This window comes from Alternaria novae-zelandiae, assembly GCF_023758075.1.
Source record: "Alternaria novae-zelandiae strain BMP 2774 chromosome Unknown scaffold_14, whole genome shotgun sequence".
Classification (NCBI taxonomy): domain Eukaryota; kingdom Fungi; phylum Ascomycota; class Dothideomycetes; order Pleosporales; family Pleosporaceae; genus Alternaria; species Alternaria novae-zelandiae.
In genome coordinates, this window is record NW_026056974.1 from 788,362 (window position 1) to 807,740 (window position 19,379).

The following is a 19,379-nucleotide window of genomic DNA, read 5'->3' on the forward strand; positions in this document are numbered from 1 at the left end:
GTAGCTTCGTAGCTGACGGACTTTGCGCTGCAACACCTGACTTGCTATACCGGGACACCATCAGCGTTCTCATGTGTTCCATCATGCCTCCTCATCCGTATCTTCCCCCGAGGTCGTAATGTCTGAATCGTAGGCCACATCTTTTTGCATAGCTGCAGCCCGATCATGCTTCGCTTTCAAGATGGGGTCTTTGTCAGACTCTTCCTTGATCTTCATCTGTCGCGCGCGCTCGACTGCTTCCTGCATTCGAGGGATGGCGGCTTCGCGTGCGTCAGCCAACTCGAGTTCGTCCTCCGATAACAGCCTCTTCTTGTGGAGATCCCGGATGTCGCCTGTGTAACCGAGGGGTGGGATATCGGCGGTGTTGAGCAAGGCCGTAACTTCTGCCGCTCCGGCTCTGCGTGCGGATTTCTCATGCCAATCCTCCACGTTGACCATCTTGCCTTTGCCCTCATACTTCTCTTTCAGATCCTTGTTGAAGAACTCGCGATTAAAATCCTCATTTGTCTGCCTTCCGATGCGATCTTCCAGGTTCTTCTTGGTCACTTCGATCCACGCATTCTCACTAGGCTTCGCGTTCTGCGCCTCCTGATGCGCCTTAATCGCCTCCTCGTTATTCTTGGGTAGTTCGGTCCATGTGTATCCCTTCGCCTTGAGATCGGCAATAACGTCTGGATGAGTGGGTATTGGTTCTGTCTCGACGGGCTTAACAACTCGCGGCTTCGACTTCGGTTCGGGCGCTTCCGTTGTCTTTCGTGGATCAGTCATCGTCTTCTTGGCGGAGCTCGTCTTCTTGGTGTTTTTCTCTGGAGGAGGTGGCGAAGAAGAACGGGCGCTTGACCTGCCCGAGGTGGCCTTACTAGTACTCCGCGTGTTTGGTGCGGGATTGCTGGTTGTAGGCTTGGTTGTCGTAGGCTTGGTGACTGTAGGTTTGGTGACTGTAGGTTTGGTGACTGTAGGTTTGGTGACTGTAGGCTTGGTGGTTGGTCGTTTGCCCCCTGGAAACTTGCTGGCTGTGCTGGGTTTAAGCTTGAGCTTGACTATCAGACGCTTAGCCTGTTGTTCGCGCTCAAGAATCTCCATGCTTTCGAGTTCTTCGTCCGTGTCAGGTGGTGTGGTAAGAGTAGAGGTGTCGGAGTCATTACCGTCGTCTTCATCCTCAGCTTGATCTTCATCCTCTCCTTCACCTTCACCTTCAGCTTGAGCTTCATCTTCTTCCTCAGCTTGATCTACATCCTCTTCTCCACCCTCATCACCAGCGGCAGTAGTATCGACAGCCGACTCCCACTCCCCTTTGATATACTGCTCAATCTCGTCGTCGGTGATGGTAGGCATCCAAGTATCATCCTTCTTGCTCTTCTTGAGCTTAGGCTCGAGTGCTTTCATACGATCTCGCAGGCCACGAACTTTGGTATCAGCGCGGTTGAGGTACGAATTTAGTCCACCCGGGGGCCTGGTACCGAGACCCTCCTCTATGGGTTTGCCGTTCTTGTCCCGAATATCGGTCCGGTCCTCAAAGTAGTCGTTGAATGCTTTATATATGAGCTCGTTGTGAGGCGCCACAAAGGTATCCGTCTTCCCAGTTGCAGCCTCTAGGAGCTTCTCGTGGAACAGCTCGAGATAGGCGGTCTCGAACGGAGTCCAGGGAGTATGTGTGACCTTGGGTGGGAACTTCATGTTTTGAACGAAGATTTGATTGCGCCACTTGTTGATGTCTCTGATGTGGTCCTTGGAGTTCCAGTCGATATCAGTCGCTTCCCTCCTTTCGTATGTAAAGACTCGATCTTTCTCGTTCCTGTCATGTCGATGGTGGAACGTGAGTGTAAGTCGATTTGCCTGATCCTTACCGACGACGAGCGTCGAGCGTTCGTCGCCGTCTAAGATCTCCCACTCGAAGTTGGCGTCTTCATCTGGGGCCTTGACTGCTTTCGATCCGGGATGCGCCGGCTTCCTCGGCTTCCTGACGGGACTGTTTGAAGGTGGTGTCTCACTACCGTCCTTCTTGCTTCGTGGAGACGTGCGTGTAGGAGTGGCGCCTGTCTTGGCTTTCTTCGCAGGCTTTGGCGTAGTGGGTGCTTCGTTCTTTCGCTTCGGAGGCATCGCGGCGGTACTGTTGGGTGGATCGTTACAGTTGATGGACGTGAGCAGCAAGTATGAACTTGGAAAGCAACGGATGGGAAGCGGGGTATAAGGCTAATGGAGAATCCACCAGAGTGACTGAGAAGCCTAACTTCTTGCTGTGGACCTTTCACGAGTCGTCACTAGACCCTTGTGAAAGGTGTGAAGAACAGTGTAGCAAATCCCAACGGCGGTCAAAGCTTGTATCCGAGAAGAACGACATAGTGAAGGAGACCGTTTAGAAATCATTGTATAATTCGAAGCACTGTTCCAGCCCAGCGAGGGTACTTGCTGGAAGTCGACACAACAAGATGCGGATAGAGCGCTTTGTGGTTGTCTGCATGGTGTATATAGGTCGGAATTTCAATGGTGCCCAGGTGGACGGCTCCTGAAGACAAGGTTACGATGCCTCTGCGCGGTACATATCTTTTATCTTTTCCTGTATGAAAAGGGTTTGCGAAGCACACTAGCTTGCTGATGTCAGTCGGTTGTAATGATGTTCACGTGGATCTACCTGAAGATTGTTCGTAGCAAAGTGCAAGACACCACTAGAAGGAGCGTACGTTGTTTACAAGATGAATGAAACAAGGAAGGATGGAAGAATGAGATTTTCGCATGTCGACACTGCTCAATCGAGATCCACCGCGTCCAGTCGCTGTAGCCGCTAGATAACATGGATTGTAATATCCTTCCAGCATACAAGGAAAGTTTCGATCACGGTAGTGCTTGACGGAGATAACTGTAGACTCGCATCAGCGGAGAATACCACTGATCGTCGCGATCCAGAACTCAGAACTACGCGAGTACATCTAGTTCGGCGCGAACAACGGCAAAGATGGGCAGTTCGTGTGGAGCAACTGTGCCGTAGCAAGAGGCGGTCTGCAGGGGCACTCGAGTAGTTTCTTGTTAATCCCTGGAGGTGTTGAGGTACTATTACCACCCGTCCCGGTTAAGCGATGCCAAGCACGACGGAGGACGCTGCCGACTCAAGAGGGCATGGGAGAGGCACAATCGCTCGATGCGGACAGAGGGGGTTGGAGGGAGGGAGGGAGGGCTTGGTGAGGAGGATGCGGAGTGTCGGCGGCGGTGATTGGCTCCGACGCCGAAATTAGCGTGGGTGCGCATGTTTACGTCGCGTGTCCCTCGTGCACGCCATTTGCGCGTGCATGGCTGTGACAGCTGCCAGTGGCAGCGTCGTGACATCAGCGCTTGGTCGCGCAATCAGTGGCATCAAGGGCTCGATCCATAGGAAAGGCGGAGGTGAGGTCGGTGTAGGTGGGATGCGGGGCCAGGGGCAGCAGCTGGTCCCGCCGTAAATTAAGCAGCAAAGGCGAGTGTGGACCCTGACCAAGAGGGTCTAGCTGGCTGCGGGCCTAGTCCAGGGCCTCCTTGATGCTCCTTTCGAGGCCGTTGGGGAAATCATTCCCTCTTTTGCGGTCCGTCGCGCTCTTTTCGTGCTGCCGTGAGCTGTTGCGCCGTCGCTCTGACTTTCTTCTGTTCGCATGAATGCCGCCTGCAGAGTAATACCCAGAGAGTCACAGCGTGCACGACTCAAGCCGGCGCCAGCATACTAATTCCACAGAAGTGAAACACGCTCTACACCAGCACCACCGAACCGAGCGCCCCAGGTAAACAGGTCTGTTCTTTCTACCTGCCGCGGCGGAGAGCAAATTTCCGCTCCGTCATATCGAACCACCACCGTGAAGACAGCAGACATGTCCAGCGGAAGCATCACCATGGAGGTGAAAGAAGAAGCCGTCGAGCGCGCGCCCAGGTCACACGTGGACAGCTCGCCGCTGCCGACAGACTCGATGGTCACAGTGCCCCTCTCCGAGACGGACGGCAGAACCCCAGAGGAAGAGGAAGGTGCGAGGGAATCGGTGATGCGGCCAGAGATTATAGTTGAGGAGCGAAGAGCATCATCACGAACCAACTCAACGGAAATCCGCAATGCCTTCGGACGCCGCGCCAGCCAATCGAGCGTCGACACACCCGCCCCGACCAGCCCTACCATCTCAGTGCGGGACACCGACGCACCCGTCTCCCCCAAGACAGCAGCGCCAGACAGCAGGGGGCGCCGTACTAGCAATGGCTCGGGAAAAAGCGAAGAGGTCGACTGGGCTGAGCTAGAGAAAAAGGAAGAACAGGAGCCCGAGGGCGAGGAGGAGGTGTGTAGCCGGCCCCTGTATGAATAACGAATGCTAACATATCTAGGCCATGGCCCTGCTGCTCGCCCGACTGGAGCAGGAGAACGAAGCCATCCTCTCAAACTCAAAGTCCAACATGAAGGTCGCCCGCGCCCGCAGCCAGTCCCGGCCCCCCTCCTTCAACCAGCTCAAGCGTCTCGTGGCGGATGACACCTCCACCATGCGCTTCTCCCAGCTGCCCTCGCCGCCCCCCATGACCGAACTCGAGTTCTGGGCTGCCCTCGTACGCGACTACCCACAGACTGTCCACAGATTGCCCACGCTCTGCTTGAATAAGATTCGGGGAGGCATACCAGCGCCGCTGCGGGGCGTCGTCTGGCAGAGTGCAGCTGGCTCGAGAGAGAAGCTGATCGAGGACCAATATGACTCGCTGTGCGGAGAGTCGAGCCCGTACGAGAACATCATCAACAAGGACCTGGGACGCAGTTTCCCCGGTGTGGAGATGTTCAAAGACCCTGAAGGCGAGGGGCAGAAGATGCTCGGCCGCGTGCTCAAGTGCTTCAGCTTGTACGACCACAAGATTGGCTACTGCCAGGGTCTTGGTTTCCTCGTTGGCCCGCTGCTCATGCAGATGGGCGACAAGGAAGCCTTTTGCGTGCTCGTGAGGTACGTCATCGCACTTTCCTCACAACGTCAGCGACTAACAACACCAGGCTCATGGAAGACTACGATCTACGCTCATGTTTCCTGCCGGACCTCTCCGGCCTCCATCTGCGCATCTTCCAGTTCCAGAAGCTGCTCCACCAACACATGCCCCAGCTAGCCCAGCATCTCGACGATCTAGAAGTGCAATCCGCATATCTATCGCAATGGTTCCTGTCGTTCTTCGCTGTCACATGTCCGCTACCCATGTTGTTTCGCATCTACGACGTACTATTTGCCGAGGGCGCATCCGAGACGATCATGCGGGTAGCCCTCGCGCTAATGAAGCGCAACGAGCAAAAGCTGCTGTCCCTGAGTGAGTTCGAGGACGTGATGCAGTTGCTTTTGGGGCGCCAACTCTGGGACCCATACGGGCGGAACGCGGGGTCGGCGGATGAATTGGTCGGTGATTTCGTTGGTTTCACAAACGACGTGACGCGCGAAAGGTTGCAGGGATTGGAGCAGCAGTACAAGGAGGCCCAGGAGAAGGATTCGTCCAAGCAGCAAGTCCAGAAATCTGCCACGAGCTTCCTGGGCCGCCTGTGGGGTCCCTCCAACTCTTCGACCAAGTCCGTTTCACTCAGCCCGGGTCTCTCCGCGCCTTCACGCCCTGTTAGCTTCCTCAGGCGCTCGGCGTCCAAGCAGAGTCTCGCCTCGACACTCAACTCTACTGCCGAATCCGATGCTTCTGCTGCGACACAAAGTACAGCCATGACGGATATTTCGCGCGCCTCGAATGGCGACGCGCTGTCGATGAAGTCGGGCCACGGCTCCATGGCCATGGGCGCATCGTCAAAAGACCGAGACCTCCACTATCAAATCGAGCAACTCCTCATGTCAGTAAGCCAACTGCAACGCCAAAACAGCGAACTCGAAGCCGCCCTCCAAAAGCAGCGCGAAGACCGCAAAGAAGACCACCGCATCGTCCGCACCGTCGTCGACAAAGTCCGCAAAAAGACCACCACCCTCGCCGCACCCTCAACCCGTTCCTCGCGCCGCCGCACAACAATTACCTCCGCAACCACGCTGCCCCCTTCCTCCTCCGACGACGCCGCCTCCACCCCCGAACTCACAGAAGAAGCCTCTGAAATCGTCGAAACGCTCGAAAGCCGCTTTCCAGCTGCCACACTCCACCACCGCGCCTCCTCCATGTTCGAAACAAAAGCCCTCCTCCGCGACAACCTGTCCCGCACGAAGGAGCAACTCGCCAACGAGACCCTGCGCGCCAATGCCCTGGCCCGCGATCTGTCAGACCGCGACGCAGAATTGCAAATCGCACGTGACGCGCTCAAAGATACGAGACATAGGTTGCAAGATAGCTACAACGCAAACCAGCGCCTCGAGAAGTCCATCCAAGAACTGCGCCAAAACGCGCGGAAACAGTCTGCAGCTGCGAGTTGGACGGGCGTGGATCACAGTAGCCATGGGAATGCGCCGGATACACCACCCACGCTATCGCGTTCTACAACGAGTGATTCTATCAATACGAGTGGATTGAGGGAATTGAGGCTCGGCAGGACGAATAGTCAGAAGAGTGAGAGAGGCGGGTATTACAATAATTACAACTCGACTGCGCCGCCGGTCCCGTTTTCAAAGAGGAGTAGTAGTCTGGCTACGCAGAGTGTGCTTGCGACGGAGAATAACTCGCCTGCGGATAGTGAGGCGCTGTTACTTGAGTTGGTGAATGCGAAGACGGCGGAGGCGGTTGCGAGACAGGAGTTGGAGGAGATGAGGAGTCGGTTTGAGGGGATGAAGAGGGTTATGAGTGGGGGTGGTGGAGCGAATAGTGGAGGGTACAGTGGGAATGGATCTCCGATGGGAGGAAGTCCTTTCGCGACGCCGACGCAGACGCCGGCTGTAACACCTAGTCCTGTTCCTAAAGAACCCGCCGCGGGTAGTGGTGGGGGATGGGGCTGGGGTGGGTGGAAGAGGACGGTTAGTAGTAATGCTGCGGGTTCGTAGGTCGAATCCTATGGCTGGACGCGATAGTGGATGGAACGTTGAGGGATGGGTGTTGGTGTACAGTGTATATACTCATACAGTCTAGTCCTCGAGATTAGTACGACGCAGCGGATGCCTGCTTTCTACTCTCTACATAGACATAGAGAGTAAGGCTTGTGATCTTCTCCGGCTTCTTCCCCACCACGGGATGGCGGGGAATAGATGTGCCTCAAATACGTGTTTAATTTCAACATTTTTCTTCATGATAGACAAACCGGTGTTCCAAGTCGTTTCATGACCTTCCTATCAAGTTTACTAAACTAAACAAGCAGTACAAAAGCCCAAACCTGAGTAATTAATGGTAAATCCAATGACCAGTCGTCTTGATCACCTGCCACGCATCTCCACCTCCACCTCCACCTTACATCCAACTCCCCCTCAACTTCCCCCTCCCACTATACCCACACCTAAACCTAAAACCCCTCCTCCCCTCCCTCTCCCCCTTTCCCCTCCCCCAAACCCTTCTCCCCCTTCCCCTTCCCCGGCACAGCCAACTCCCCCACCACCTTCTTAACACACGCCTTCCTCTTCCAACACCCGCGATACCAGTCCTCCAACTTCGCAAATCTTACCTCAGCTTCACCACCATCTTTCTCACCACCAGCTACACACCAGCCTTCCCACTCCCCTACCAAGACATGCAGGATAGGCCAGAGGAACGCATCCGCAATGCTGAATCTGCTTCCTGCGATAAAAGGGCCGCCGTTGCGCTCGAAGGTGGCTTCTAGGCGCGCTAGTAGATTCTGCAAGTCATCCTTGGCGACGGTAGTACGCGTCGTAGTAGTAGTCGTCGTAGGCGTCGTAGTACCATCCCCTTCTCCTTCTATTCCCCCACCACCACCATCCCTCTCCCCCCCACTCCCCTGCCTCTTCCGCCAGACCCCCAAAACCTCCTCTGCTAACAGTAAAACCGTAAACGCATTCGCCCCCACCAAATTCTTACTATGACTCCCATCACACGGATACCACCGCTCCAAATACACCAACACACCCATCGCTCCCTGCACCTCCGCATGCTGAACATCCGTATCACGGAACATAATCTGTCTATCTTTCTCAAACGCCCTGTCCAAATCCAGCACCGGTGGTTCAATCACCGTGTAGGGCACTTTGGATTCCGAGAGAAAGATAAGGACTTGTTCGTTCTCCACTTGGTTGTTGGAGAGGAATAACAGGGGTGTATCGGCGTCGGTGGGAGGGGGGTCGTTTAGGTGTAACACGTCGAAGCCGTCGGCATACCAACTTTCCCAGTCAAACTCGCTACGTTGGTTCTCGCGGCTAAAGGCCGTGATGAGGCGTTTAGACTCTGCCGCGTCGTTGACGATGATGTCTGCGGCGTCGCGTTGGGTTTTGGACGTTGCGCCTTGGCCCCATATGATGGTGCTGCGGCAATCGAGGTACGTGGCTATGTGGCGGAAGGTGAGGCTGATGCGGATGCCTCCATATGCGTTTTCCGTTTCGCTGCGTGAGGCGGGCAGGCGCTTGTCGGGCTGGATGCCGTGGAGCCATTTTGCGTTTGAGGCGAGGCCGAGGATGAACATGGAGTTATGGGGGAGGTGGACGCGCTGGGTTGAGCGCTCTGTAGCGGCACCGTCTGTGTCGTCGGCACTTGACTGTGACGGGGTTTTCTTGGTGCGCAGCCGCATTGTGCGTTGGCATCCGAAGCTTATGTTGACGATGGAGGAGCCTTTTGCGATGTCGAGTGTTTTGTCAGAGTGCTCGGAGATGAAGTCGTTGCCGGAGCGGTAGAGTTGGATGAGGACGTGGTTGAGTGGGTGGCCGACGAGGGACTCGGCGCGCTTTCGTATGATGTGGACTTTGGGGGAGAAGCGCAGCAGGGGCAGGGTTTGGTCGGATGGGTGCCGGTATACGGGCATTGAGCCGTCGTCGCCGAAGGCGCCCTGGCAGCATACTAGACGCGGTACTTCGCCTTGTTGGTGGAGCATCTTTTGCCATCGTACTTCGTTGTAGAGATGGGTGAAGATGGTGTCTTTGAGTGGTTGAGATGGTTCGGTTGCGTGGAAGAAGTCGGCGGGGAAGAAATCGTGGATGATGCGTGAGTCGCCTTCTGCGATGTGGTCGCCAGGCCCTAGGACAGGGAACGTTGCGAGTGACTGTAACTTGGGCGTTTTGCCCATCGTCGCGGCTTTCGCAGGTGTCGTTGGAGGCGAATCGGCTTCTGGCGTGCCCGCAGTAGGTTGTTCTGGCTGTGCGGCTGCTACAGTCGGTTGCTTGATTTCCTTGTCGTCTTGCTTCGGGGTGGTCGGGGCAGGCTTTGCAGAACTGATGGACCCTCTCTTTGACTCAGACCCCGACTCAGACTTTGGTGCTCTAGTGAGTGACATGCGCACGCGATCCGAAAGTTCAGTCAACCTATTCTTCTCCTTCTCATCACCAGCTTTCGCGGACAATGCAGGTACCGAGCTAGCATTCTTCAGCATGTGCTGCTTAATGTCCTTCTGCCGCAGATCTGCCACACTTCCGGCTTTCGCGATCTTGGACATTCGTTGAGGCTCAGTCGATGCGGACTGTGGTATGACTGTCGGTGTCGTTGTGATTGGCGGAGATGGATCCTTCGTAACCTGGTTCGCAGACGTGCTCGGCTCGCCATTCGCCTCTTCATCTTCCTTCAATGCTTCTCTATCCTTCGCCTTCTTCTTGCTCTTCCTATTCTTCCTCATTCTAACCTTCGACTTGACAAGTTCTGGCTTGTCCCCTTCTGTTTTATATTCCGCGGCACCTGCAGCCCTCTTTTCTATAATGTCCCTTGCGAGAGATAATTTAGCCATGCGCTCCTCCATAGTCTGCTCGCTCTTCGTACCATCCGCAGGCGTTGACGCCTTTGTCGCAATTATCGTCGTATCCTCCTTCAGTATCTCTTCACTATTGACCAGATACGTGCTGAAAAAGTCTTCCATACGCTTCAGCGCCAGTTCGTGTCGATTTTCCCTGCGGAAGCCCAAGCAATCTTCTATGACATGAATCTTGACACCATGCCGCGCTGCATCAATGACAGTCGCCAGCACAGAAACGTTGGTGATGCATCCGCAGATGAAGAGTTCGGTAATGAGTCTTGCGCGCAGAGTTATGAGCATGTCGGTGCCCTGGAAGGCGGAGTAGTTGGTCGTTTGTATCACAACGTCTGCAGGTAGCTCAATCTGCTTCGCGATGGCATCTGCAAACTCGGCGCCACGCGTGTCGGGCACGCATGCTGGCGTTCTCTTCTCGCTCTTTAACAGGAACAGCTCTTCGTCTTCCTCAGCCTTGGCTTTTGCGACTTCCTTTGGCAGCGTCTTTCGTCGTGCAGACACGCGTTTCAGCAGGGCTAGCGCGCGTTCCTTATGTTTCGAGGATCTGGATGGCGCTGGCAGCGACGCAGCTTCCTTGGCTAACTCTTCCTCAGCTTCATTATTGTTTTCCTCGCCATCGAGCAGCCCTTCTACGACAAGCGTGTCTCCTGCACCCGTGTCGGCACCGGTCGCGATGCGATCTCCCTCATACAGCGTCTGGACCCAAATGACATTGCCGCTGAGCTCCCTGAATTTCGGGATCAAAGTCTGGATGCGCTCCAGAAAGCCCGTCTGGGTGTCAACCGGCAGCCGTCCGTCTGATGTCACAAAGTCGTTCTGAAGTCCAACGAGAACAAGGGCTTGGTGTGTTTGGAATTTGGGCTGGTTTTGGGACACAAGGTCCATCAAAGACGCCATGTTGGAGTTCATCGTGTCAGGAACGCGAACGGCTAGGGTTGAACGCGGAAGCGACAGGTCTTGGCATTAATGCTAGTGAGCGGGAGATTGCCAGAGACAAGGGCTTTCTGGATACGAAAGCGAGCGGAGGCAATGGTTAGGGTGTTGATGTTCTACTTTTCGGACGACAGCTGATATTTGATCACGAGGTGCAAGCAGGATAAAACCAAGAGGGCGTTCAGTAGATTGAGTCAAGTCGCCGGATCTTCGGGCCTACAGGGATAAGCATTGGAGGAACGCGCTCCGGATAGGTTGCGCAGAGCGTCGAGAGCTCCAACAGACAGGATTGGTAGTGGTTTGGAGGTTTCGACGGCCGCTAGATGGCCCCTCGCGCCCATCCCAGCCACCATTAGCGCGGGGCAAGGACGGTACTTCTATGTCTGCGCCCATCTGCGACCGCGGACATGCTCACTCCGCAAGGGCTTTCCTCTCATATCCTCCACCATGTACATCTCGACGACCGCATCTCCGCGCACACGTGTGCCTGCGCTGCTGTTTGCCCCTGGACTGTAGGCCGGACGGTATGGCGCACAAGGCAGGAAGCCTAAACGGACCTCGTTCTTCACCGCCAAACCGCCTGATGCTCTGGATGGTGTTCGGACTGGAAGCAAAGTCTTACTCTCACTTGTTACTGAAAAAGGATGTGATCTTCCGCGAACCATCCGCCCTGGACGTCTTCGCTGCACTGCCGTTACTCGTGGCACTTCTGGTACCTTGCTTCTTCGCGGGTGTTGACTTCTTCGCAGGGCTTTTGGTAGGCGAGACAGACGCGGTGGGTTTGTTGCGCTTGTGCTGTGGCTCAGACTCTGCGGTGCCATCGGTCACATCGTCGTGCTCCCGCTTGATGCCTTTTGGCGACGTCGCTGGGATGGGCAATGGCGCGTTATCTTCGGTACCTTCCATGCGGTTGGTTGTGACACGCGTCTCATCAGCGTCGTGCTCGACTTTGATCTGACCTTTTTTGTCTGTCGAGGCATCCAGATCATGCTGTGCTTTGTCGACAGATTGCTCCTCTGCCTTCGTCTCAGCGGCCTTTCGTTGGTCGCCGAAGAAGTTGGCAATGTTGTTCTTGTTGGCTGCGCTGTTGATTGGCACGAGAAAAGACGGCGAGTTATTGCCAACTTTGCCTACGTCTTTGCTGACCGGGTAGCACTCCAACTCGCCCTCGTATGGTTTCAACAGCGACTGCAGTTCTGTGCTCCACTCTGTGCGCGTCGGGTCCAGCCAGGTACGAATGGCATCTGAGCCGTTGTCGAAGATGACGGGCATACGGTCGTGCAGAAAGCTGAGCTGCTTGTTCGAGTCGGTGGTGATGACGGTGTAGGTGTAAAGCTTCTCGCTCGAGTCCTCGAACTGCACACAGTCCCATAGTCCAGCGAAGCACATGAGCTGGCCGTCCTTGCGCTTGGTAAAGTGTGGCAGCTTCTCCTTGCCCCCGTTCTTCTTCAGCCACTCGTAGAAGCCCTGTGCCACGATGATGCAGCGCTTCTTCTTCTTCATGGTCGTCCACATGCCGCGGTCTTCGATTAGCGAGTCGTCCCGGCAGTTGATCGTCTTCATTTTCGAGCCGTAGTCGGGGTTGCGCTTCGTCCAGAAGGGTACGAGACCTGTCGCATGCTGTCAGTGACGTACGGGGTCATAGACGAATGTGCCTACCCCATTGCATAGACTGCAGTTTGTACTTGGTGTCTTCCGTCGTATCTTCCTCCTGACCGCCAGTCTCGGGACCGTCTGCTCGGTATACAAGGCCATGATAGCCGGGGGCGAAGTTGTAGCTCTGGCGCACGTTGCTATCGTCGTCGGGTGCCTCTTCGACTGGCATGTGCGACTGCTCGAGCTGCTGGCGGACCTCCGAAGGCCGCTGGTGTCTCCGTCAGTTATCGCATTGTATTTCACGTGACTGTAACTACTCACCAAGGCCAGCGCATACCTTCCACACATGATTGAAGAGACTCAGTGCATTGTTGTGAGGTCTACGGCAACGCGATGCGGCGCGTTGGTGATTGGCTACGTCATGACGGACTCAGCCCTACGCGGAACGCACGCGACGGGCACTAAAAGTTCGTTCCGTCATGCACTCGCTCCACCAACTGCCAGATGCCATCGCCCACATCTTTTTGCCTTTGCCCGGCGCACCATGCTGAGCAGGACGGCCCCCCGCGCCGTGCCCCGAACGAGCGCAATCGCACGCTGCGAAGCGCAAACCCCGCTGACGCGATGCCCACAGCTGCCGACTAAGCCATGGCGGCCAGCACAGCAGCACCTGGGGCGGCGCTATGGCTCGACGATGCGGGAGCAGTTCCGGGAGCAATACCACAAGAGCCCCGTGCTGTTCCCCTTTGCGATTGGCTCCATTGCGCTCGTCGCCGGCATCTGCGTCCTGTACATACCGTGGTACTACAAGAACGTCATCATCAAGCCCTACCACAACTTCCCCGAGCCCGTCGCAAAGAAGCTGCGCAGAGCCCTCTTCTACAGCCGCGGCCAATGGCTCGACATCCGCGAAGCCAACAAACACTTCCGCCAGGCGCTGGCCCTCGCCGACGAGATGGGCATGGATCCTTTCAGCGACGAGATCATGGGCGTCAAATACACCATCGCCGCCCTGTTTGAGGATGCGGGATACTACAGTCTGGCTATCGATGTGCTGGAGATTATGCGCAATGATTGCCAGAAATGGGTCGACGAGTTCTCGGATAGACACTGGACAAATGGGAATAGAAGCAGGGTGAAGAAGAACATGGTGCAGATCAATCTGAAGCTGGGCCAGCTCTACGACGTGAGATATGTCAACGAGCCTGAGAACGGAGAGAAGAGACTGGTCGAGGCTGTGGAGAGCGCACTCAAGGAACAACAGAGGCGGGAGAAGGATGGTGTCAAGAACGGCGAGGGGCCATGGCTCACCAACGACGAGATGGGTGGTGTACTCGAAGGTAGGCAGCAAGAACAATCTGATAACCGCGTATGGAATGCTAACACAACTCAGCTCTCGGAACACACTACGAACAGTTCGACTCGCACTACCTCGCCGCCCCCCTCTTCGTCAAAGCCCTCCAACTCTGCCCACCCACCTCATGCCACAGCGTCGTCCTAAGTACATCCCCCACACCCTCCCCTCCTACCCACCTCCACTAACACCCCCAGTGAACAACATATCCACCTGCCTCGCCCAACAAACGCCCCCCACCTCCTCCAACGCAATAACCATGTCCTCCGCCCCCACCTCCTTCCCCGTTACAAACTCCGCGCCGCGCTCCCTCGCCATCGACCAAGCACGGCAATGGGCAGAACGGGCCCTCGCCCAAGCAGCCCAGATCAAGTCTTCTTCTTCTGAAAGGAATGAAGAATGCGACATGGGCTGTGCTGTTGCGACGCATAACCTCGGCGAGTTCTACGAGATGGAAGGCAGGATTGGGGAGGCGAAGAGGAAATATGAGGAAGCGGCGCAGTTGGCGAAGAAGGTGGGGTTTGCGGAGGGTGTGACGAATGCGAGGGCGGGGGTCAAGAGGTGTAAGGATGGGGAGAGGAAGGGTTGAGGGGTGAGGAAGAGGGAGGTATGGATGATTAGGTGCTGGGTAGTGGTAACGCGTTGAAGGAGGGTATGCGCGACCGTGGCATACGCGATTATTCCTGTGGAACCAGAATTGCTGGTTTGGTTATCGGTCCAGGTGTGATCGACATACAATCGCATCGACAGACTACTCAAGGGTGGTTCAGTCTGACCCGTTTCAGTCATGAACGCACGTGAAGTCTCGATCAATACATTTAACCCTATACCAGACAACCATTGTCGTAAAACTGCATATATGCCCATCCAATCAGATCCTCTTGAAAAGCGTAGTATCGTCAACACAGCAGCTTTTTGTAAAACTGAATTCGTTAAAGAACAAGATCACCCAAGTCTACATCAAAGGAAAGTGGGAAAAGCCAGACAATTTCATGCAACACACTCATCAGATATAGCCATACTACCACCAACGCCCCCAGTTTTTCGGCATTGGTTACAACTTATCTCATCACCTACCTACCGCCTCGTGCCGAACATTGTCACACAACATGTGCCCACACTTCGTCACACATCACCTGACCGCCGCACACCTTTCCTACTCACACACTTCTACTCACACAGCTGTCCGTCTACCAGCAGCTGTAGGTGCCGCCATCACAGCACCCCCACCTTTCTTCACCCTCTCCTTCTCCTTCTGATGCACCTCCCTCCTCAACTGCTCAATCTCCGCATGTAAGCGCTCTGGTACACCGATATCTTCCACATGTTTACCGTGAATCTTACGGTTCGCGTTCTTGGCATGACTTGCACTGTTCCTTCCAGCGCGATCATCGGTGGCGTGCTTAGAAGCTGCAAGACCGGAATGGTGCGTCGGAGTCGTGGAAGTTGTGGCGGCGCGTTTGCTATCGCCGCGAGGAGCGGGTTTGCGTCGCTGTTGGGCTGGGCGAGAGGGTTTGGTTGTAGTTGTGGGAGTTGTGGGTTTGGGGGGAGCGGGAGTGTCGTCTTCGGTATCAGAGGCCCATGAGAGTTGGGAGTGGCGCCGGGTGGTCGAGTCCCCATTTTGCTTCTTGATGACGACGGGTTTGTATGGCGTCTTGCTCTCGATCGGTGACAAATTTCCACACCCGATGCTGGGAGTTGATGGTGGCGAGGTAGAAGGGCGACTGGACGGGATCTGCACCGGACTGGATCCTGTACTGGCTTCGGAAGTAAGAGAGGACTCGGGGCTGGGTGGAGGAGCAGGATTATCGTCGAGATCGATGAGGAGGTCTGATACTTGACTAGCACGCCGATCGGGTTCCTGAACTGGCAATGACGGAGAGGTCAGTCGTTCTGATGTAGTCTGCCCAGGAGACTTGTTCCTCTTGAAAATACCACGCGGCTGCTGCACCTCATCCCCCAGCAGATCACATTCTCCACTCCTCCTCGTCCAAAACATCGAAGGGTCAGGAAACACTCTCGCTTCCGGCACCACACCATCCAGATCCGCTTCCTCATTCGCCGCCAGCCTTCGCTGCATCCAAGTCGGCGGCCTGGGCCCGATAGCAGACTTCTCTCTCCACCACTTCGGGATTCCTCTGACGAAGCCCAGTTCACGCAGCTTCTCGATGCCGGGCATTTCGTGCTTGAACTTGCATCCGATGGCTGTCCAGTCGCATTCGCCGGTCTTGATCCAGTGTGTGCAGTACTCTTTCTTGGATGGGTCGGGCTCGATGCCAGAGGGGTGGGGCACGCGGTATCCGAGGCGCTGTGCATCTTTTTGGTAGATGGAGGCGAAGGTGTCGGTGAGTGAGGATGGGCGTACGGGAGTAGTGGTAGGGGTTGGACGAGGTGGCTCTGCCGTATTTACGATCGTTGGGAGGGTATGAGATAGTCGAGGAGAGTGAATGCCGCTCACGGGCATTGTTTGCGGCTCCGCACGTACATGGTGGTCTGGCGCTAGGTATCGTGACTGCGTCGTCGTAGTGGAACGAGGCGAGAAGCTGCTGGATGTGGGCGCTTGGATCAGGAGAGCCGAAGGGATCTCGTTTGTCTCTGAGCAAAGCTTCCAGGCTCCATCTGAGATCTGGCGATGAGTCAACTGGCGTGGGATTCCTTGAAGTTGGAATGGCAGTTGGTCTACTGGTACCAGCGGGACCATTACGCTGCCGCGAAGAAGATAGTAGCGAAGACCTTCCGGGAGGGCGCAAGTGCTATAAGCTTGGGTAGTCATATCAACAAACAAACAACAAGGGAATCTTTGGATACAGATCGCTGTTATGGACACCCTTGGGGTAGTGAGTATACAAAGAGATGGTTGAGATACGACTTTGAAGGAAAGGTGAGATGCTGAGATCCGAACGGTTGTGTTCCATTATATTCGCGGGTGTGCGACTGTGCTCAAGACAGCAATTCGATGTCTCTACCCGACGCAAGCAGTTTGCCGGCATCTGCAACCTTGCTTACCTGTCCGGCAAGCCATTGCTACGAATCAAGATGTCTAGCAGTCGCCGAGAGAATGAATGGATTGCCTGTGAGTTGAAGATTGTCTGCGGATCAATCAGGGAAGACACATAAGCCTACTTAGACAGGATGTGAGTAACGCGTCTTGGAAGTTTGTGATACCATGATCTGTCGCAACCCGTGCTGCAAATAAGCGACAGACTCCGCCAGAGCGTTGACAAGCCGTGAGGGGAGAGTGAACAATCGCAGTGTCGATGATAGGGGTCTGTCCTCTTGGCTTGGACAGCACGCAATCGGCCCTAAGACATGGCGTAACGGCTGGCAGGATGGGGAACTGCGATGTCTGCGCTTGCGATGCCGAACCACTCGCTCTCCGCTCCTCAAAACGTCGAAGTCGTGATGCTATTGTGGCGATCGCGGTGACAATGACGAGTAGATTACAAAATTGAAAGAGCCTTGAAGATGGCGTACCGCACTGCCATGTGGCCAGGCCAGGTTAACCCTTTCGCTCAACGGGTATCCCTGTGCCGATCTACCGCGGCACGGCAATCGCCGTCCTGCCCAGACGCGCCTAACCACAACTCCAAAACATTAGACTGCTTCAACCCGCGTTGGGCCATCACGGCTTTCGGATTCGGATCTGTGGCTTGGCCGTGGCAGCGCATGCCGTGTATCATGTTCTTTACCAGCCTGAAGCCGCCGCTAGGAGTCTCCCTCCGCATCTCAACGGTTGGCCCTCCGGTCGGTACCGATGATGTCTGCACAAAGTCAATCTGCAGATCTACCACGTAGTCTTCCGGCAGTTCACGTCTCGACCGAACATGTCAAAAGTTACTTGCATGAGATTAACCGTGTGGCTTGTCCTGAGGAGATGCCTCCGTGTTGAGGTTGGCAGCTGAGGTATGCAGCCTAAGAGGCCCGCCATCGAAGTTATCGCTCTTTCGCGAACGAATAGACCGTCCGGCACATCGTTCATGACTCGGTTAAGAACGCGATCTTCAATAGTGGGTCGTTGGCTTCCACTGGTCTTGCGCGGCAGGGCTTCTGGCCAGTTTCGGAGACTATCGCGCCTGGCACGACTATCAACGGTGCCTATGCTCCAGGGTCTGCTAATATTGGAGCCTTCCTCGGCATCTTGTTGTTTGTCGATGGAGTTTTTCAGCAACAATTCGGATGAACGACTGTAGGTAGCTATGAGAGATCGCATCGCTTTAACGGAAAATCAACGAAGCTTCAATAGCCGGAAAGCATCTCCGACATGAGCAAAGACGACCGCAGTCCCGAAGTGTTCGCTGTGGCTGCACTGTTCTTTGTGCTCACATGGACGACTGTTCTCCTACGGATCTACGTACGCGCGGTATTGATGAAGACATGGGGAAAAGATGACTCGTACATGGTTGCGGCACTAGTAAGTTGTCACGTTTCGTGTTCAATCGGAGATTATTCTGATGAAGCTTGTAGTTGACGTTCACCGTATACCTACCATGTCAGATCATTGCCGCGATGCATGGAACTGGTCGCCACCGATGGGAGTTGAGCGATAGCGATGCGAAGACAGCACTTTTGGTCAGTCTAACACTCTCATCACATTATCTGACATCTGACTCGATACAGTTCTGGTATCTGTGCGAGCTGTTCTACGTGATAGCGAACTGTCTGCTCAAGTTTGCCATCGGTTACTTCTACCTGCGGGTCGCAATCGAGCGCTGGCACATCTGGGCCATCCGGATACTCATGCTAGGCACTGTACTATGCGGTCTTGTCTACTTCTTTCTAGTCTTGCTTCAATGCATTCCCAGTAAGCATCAATCAAGCGCTCGTTGTCAAATTCGCTAATGGATCCAGTTTCGGACTTTTGGAACGTGCACCCAGCCTCAGACAGATGCATACACAACGGCCCAACTCTGGGGATTACTTATGCCCTCGCCGCCATCAACGCAATGGCTGATTGGGCATTTGGTTTGTTGCCTTTCTTCATTGTATGGGGCTTGGAGATGAGGACTAAGACAAAGCTATTGGTCGCCGGTATCCTCGCATTCGCAGCGATTGGAAGCACCGGTACTGCCATTCGTATGGCATACATTCACACTCTCGTTCAAGGTCCCGATTTCTTGTATGCCACCACTGACGTCGCCTTGTGGAGCACTATCGAACCTGGCATCGGCATTACCGCAGGAAGTATCGCGACACTCCGTCCGCTCGTTCGTCACTGTCTATGGAAGATGGGTCTGGCCGACGCACCTCGCGAAGAACGAGGCCGCAACTACTATCCTTCACAAGAAGGTGGTCGCTTACGAAAAAATCGCCGCGGATATCGCCGTAGCCTGAGCCCTTCCGATCTGGTGCCTACGATACCTGGCAACATGACGACCATACAGATTCATGGACCTCACGACATAGACCTGGAAGAAAACCTGTCCCCGCCGAAAATTGTCGTCACAGATGAAGATGTCCCGGTAACTCCAGAGGGGCAGATTATACACACTGTCACGGTTCAGCAGCAATATGAGGGCCCTGCGAAGCTTCCTGAGGCACCGCCGAGGCTTCAACTGCGCGATAGCTTGAGACATAGTTTCACTCGCGGGAGTATTCTGAGCCCTGTATTCCGAGTGCCCGAGTGAACTCTCGCAATGAGTACCGTATGTCTCACCGCCTTCTCAGTTATCTCAGTTGAGCAAACGGGCCACATTCTCACTTCAGGCTGTCCATGACACC

The 19,379-nt window shown here is 55.1% G+C and overlaps 7 protein-coding genes across 7 annotated transcripts; 3 read left to right on the plus strand and 4 right to left on the minus strand.

The window, feature by feature from the left end:
• Nucleotides 1-81: 81 nt before the first annotated feature.
• Nucleotides 82-2,100, minus strand: J4E88_007119 (uncharacterized protein; the record flags this gene model as incomplete). Its single annotated transcript, XM_049400740.1, has 1 exon — nucleotides 82-2,100. The coding sequence occupies one exon, from the start codon at nucleotides 2,098-2,100 to the stop codon at nucleotides 82-84; it is 2,019 nt and encodes a 672-aa protein (XP_049253688.1).
• A 1,733-nt stretch (nucleotides 2,101-3,833) lies between these two features.
• Nucleotides 3,834-6,929, plus strand: J4E88_007120 (uncharacterized protein; the record flags this gene model as incomplete). Its single annotated transcript, XM_049400741.1, has 3 exons — nucleotides 3,834-4,286; nucleotides 4,333-4,931; nucleotides 4,979-6,929. The coding sequence occupies 3 exons, from the start codon at nucleotides 3,834-3,836 to the stop codon at nucleotides 6,927-6,929; spliced, it is 3,003 nt and encodes a 1,000-aa protein (XP_049253689.1).
• A 452-nt stretch (nucleotides 6,930-7,381) lies between these two features.
• On the minus strand, nucleotides 7,382-10,675 carry J4E88_007121 (uncharacterized protein; the record flags this gene model as incomplete). Its single annotated transcript, XM_049400742.1, has 1 exon — nucleotides 7,382-10,675. One exon carries the CDS (start codon nucleotides 10,673-10,675, stop codon nucleotides 7,382-7,384), a length of 3,294 nt encoding a protein of 1,097 aa, XP_049253690.1.
• A 660-nt stretch (nucleotides 10,676-11,335) lies between these two features.
• On the minus strand, nucleotides 11,336-12,655 carry J4E88_007122 (uncharacterized protein; the record flags this gene model as incomplete). The annotated part of the gene is made up of 3 exons (XM_049400743.1): nucleotides 11,336-12,321; nucleotides 12,371-12,575; nucleotides 12,629-12,655. The coding sequence occupies 3 exons, from the start codon at nucleotides 12,653-12,655 to the stop codon at nucleotides 11,336-11,338; spliced, it is 1,218 nt and encodes a 405-aa protein (XP_049253691.1).
• Nucleotides 12,656-13,001: 346 nt separating this feature from the next.
• On the plus strand, nucleotides 13,002-14,250 carry J4E88_007123 (uncharacterized protein; the record flags this gene model as incomplete). Its single annotated transcript, XM_049400744.1, has 3 exons — nucleotides 13,002-13,647; nucleotides 13,701-13,808; nucleotides 13,859-14,250. 3 exons carry the CDS (start codon nucleotides 13,002-13,004, stop codon nucleotides 14,248-14,250), a joined length of 1,146 nt encoding a protein of 381 aa, XP_049253692.1.
• Nucleotides 14,251-14,835: 585 nt separating this feature from the next.
• Nucleotides 14,836-16,125, minus strand: J4E88_007124 (uncharacterized protein; the record flags this gene model as incomplete). The annotated part of the gene is made up of 1 exon (XM_049400745.1): nucleotides 14,836-16,125. One exon carries the CDS (start codon nucleotides 16,123-16,125, stop codon nucleotides 14,836-14,838), a length of 1,290 nt encoding a protein of 429 aa, XP_049253693.1.
• A 1,797-nt stretch (nucleotides 16,126-17,922) lies between these two features.
• J4E88_007125 (uncharacterized protein) lies at nucleotides 17,923-19,285 on the plus strand (the record flags this gene model as incomplete). Its single annotated transcript, XM_049400746.1, has 3 exons — nucleotides 17,923-18,072; nucleotides 18,279-18,462; nucleotides 18,510-19,285. The coding sequence occupies 3 exons, from the start codon at nucleotides 17,923-17,925 to the stop codon at nucleotides 19,283-19,285; spliced, it is 1,110 nt and encodes a 369-aa protein (XP_049253694.1).
• Nucleotides 19,286-19,379: the final 94 nt, after the last annotated feature.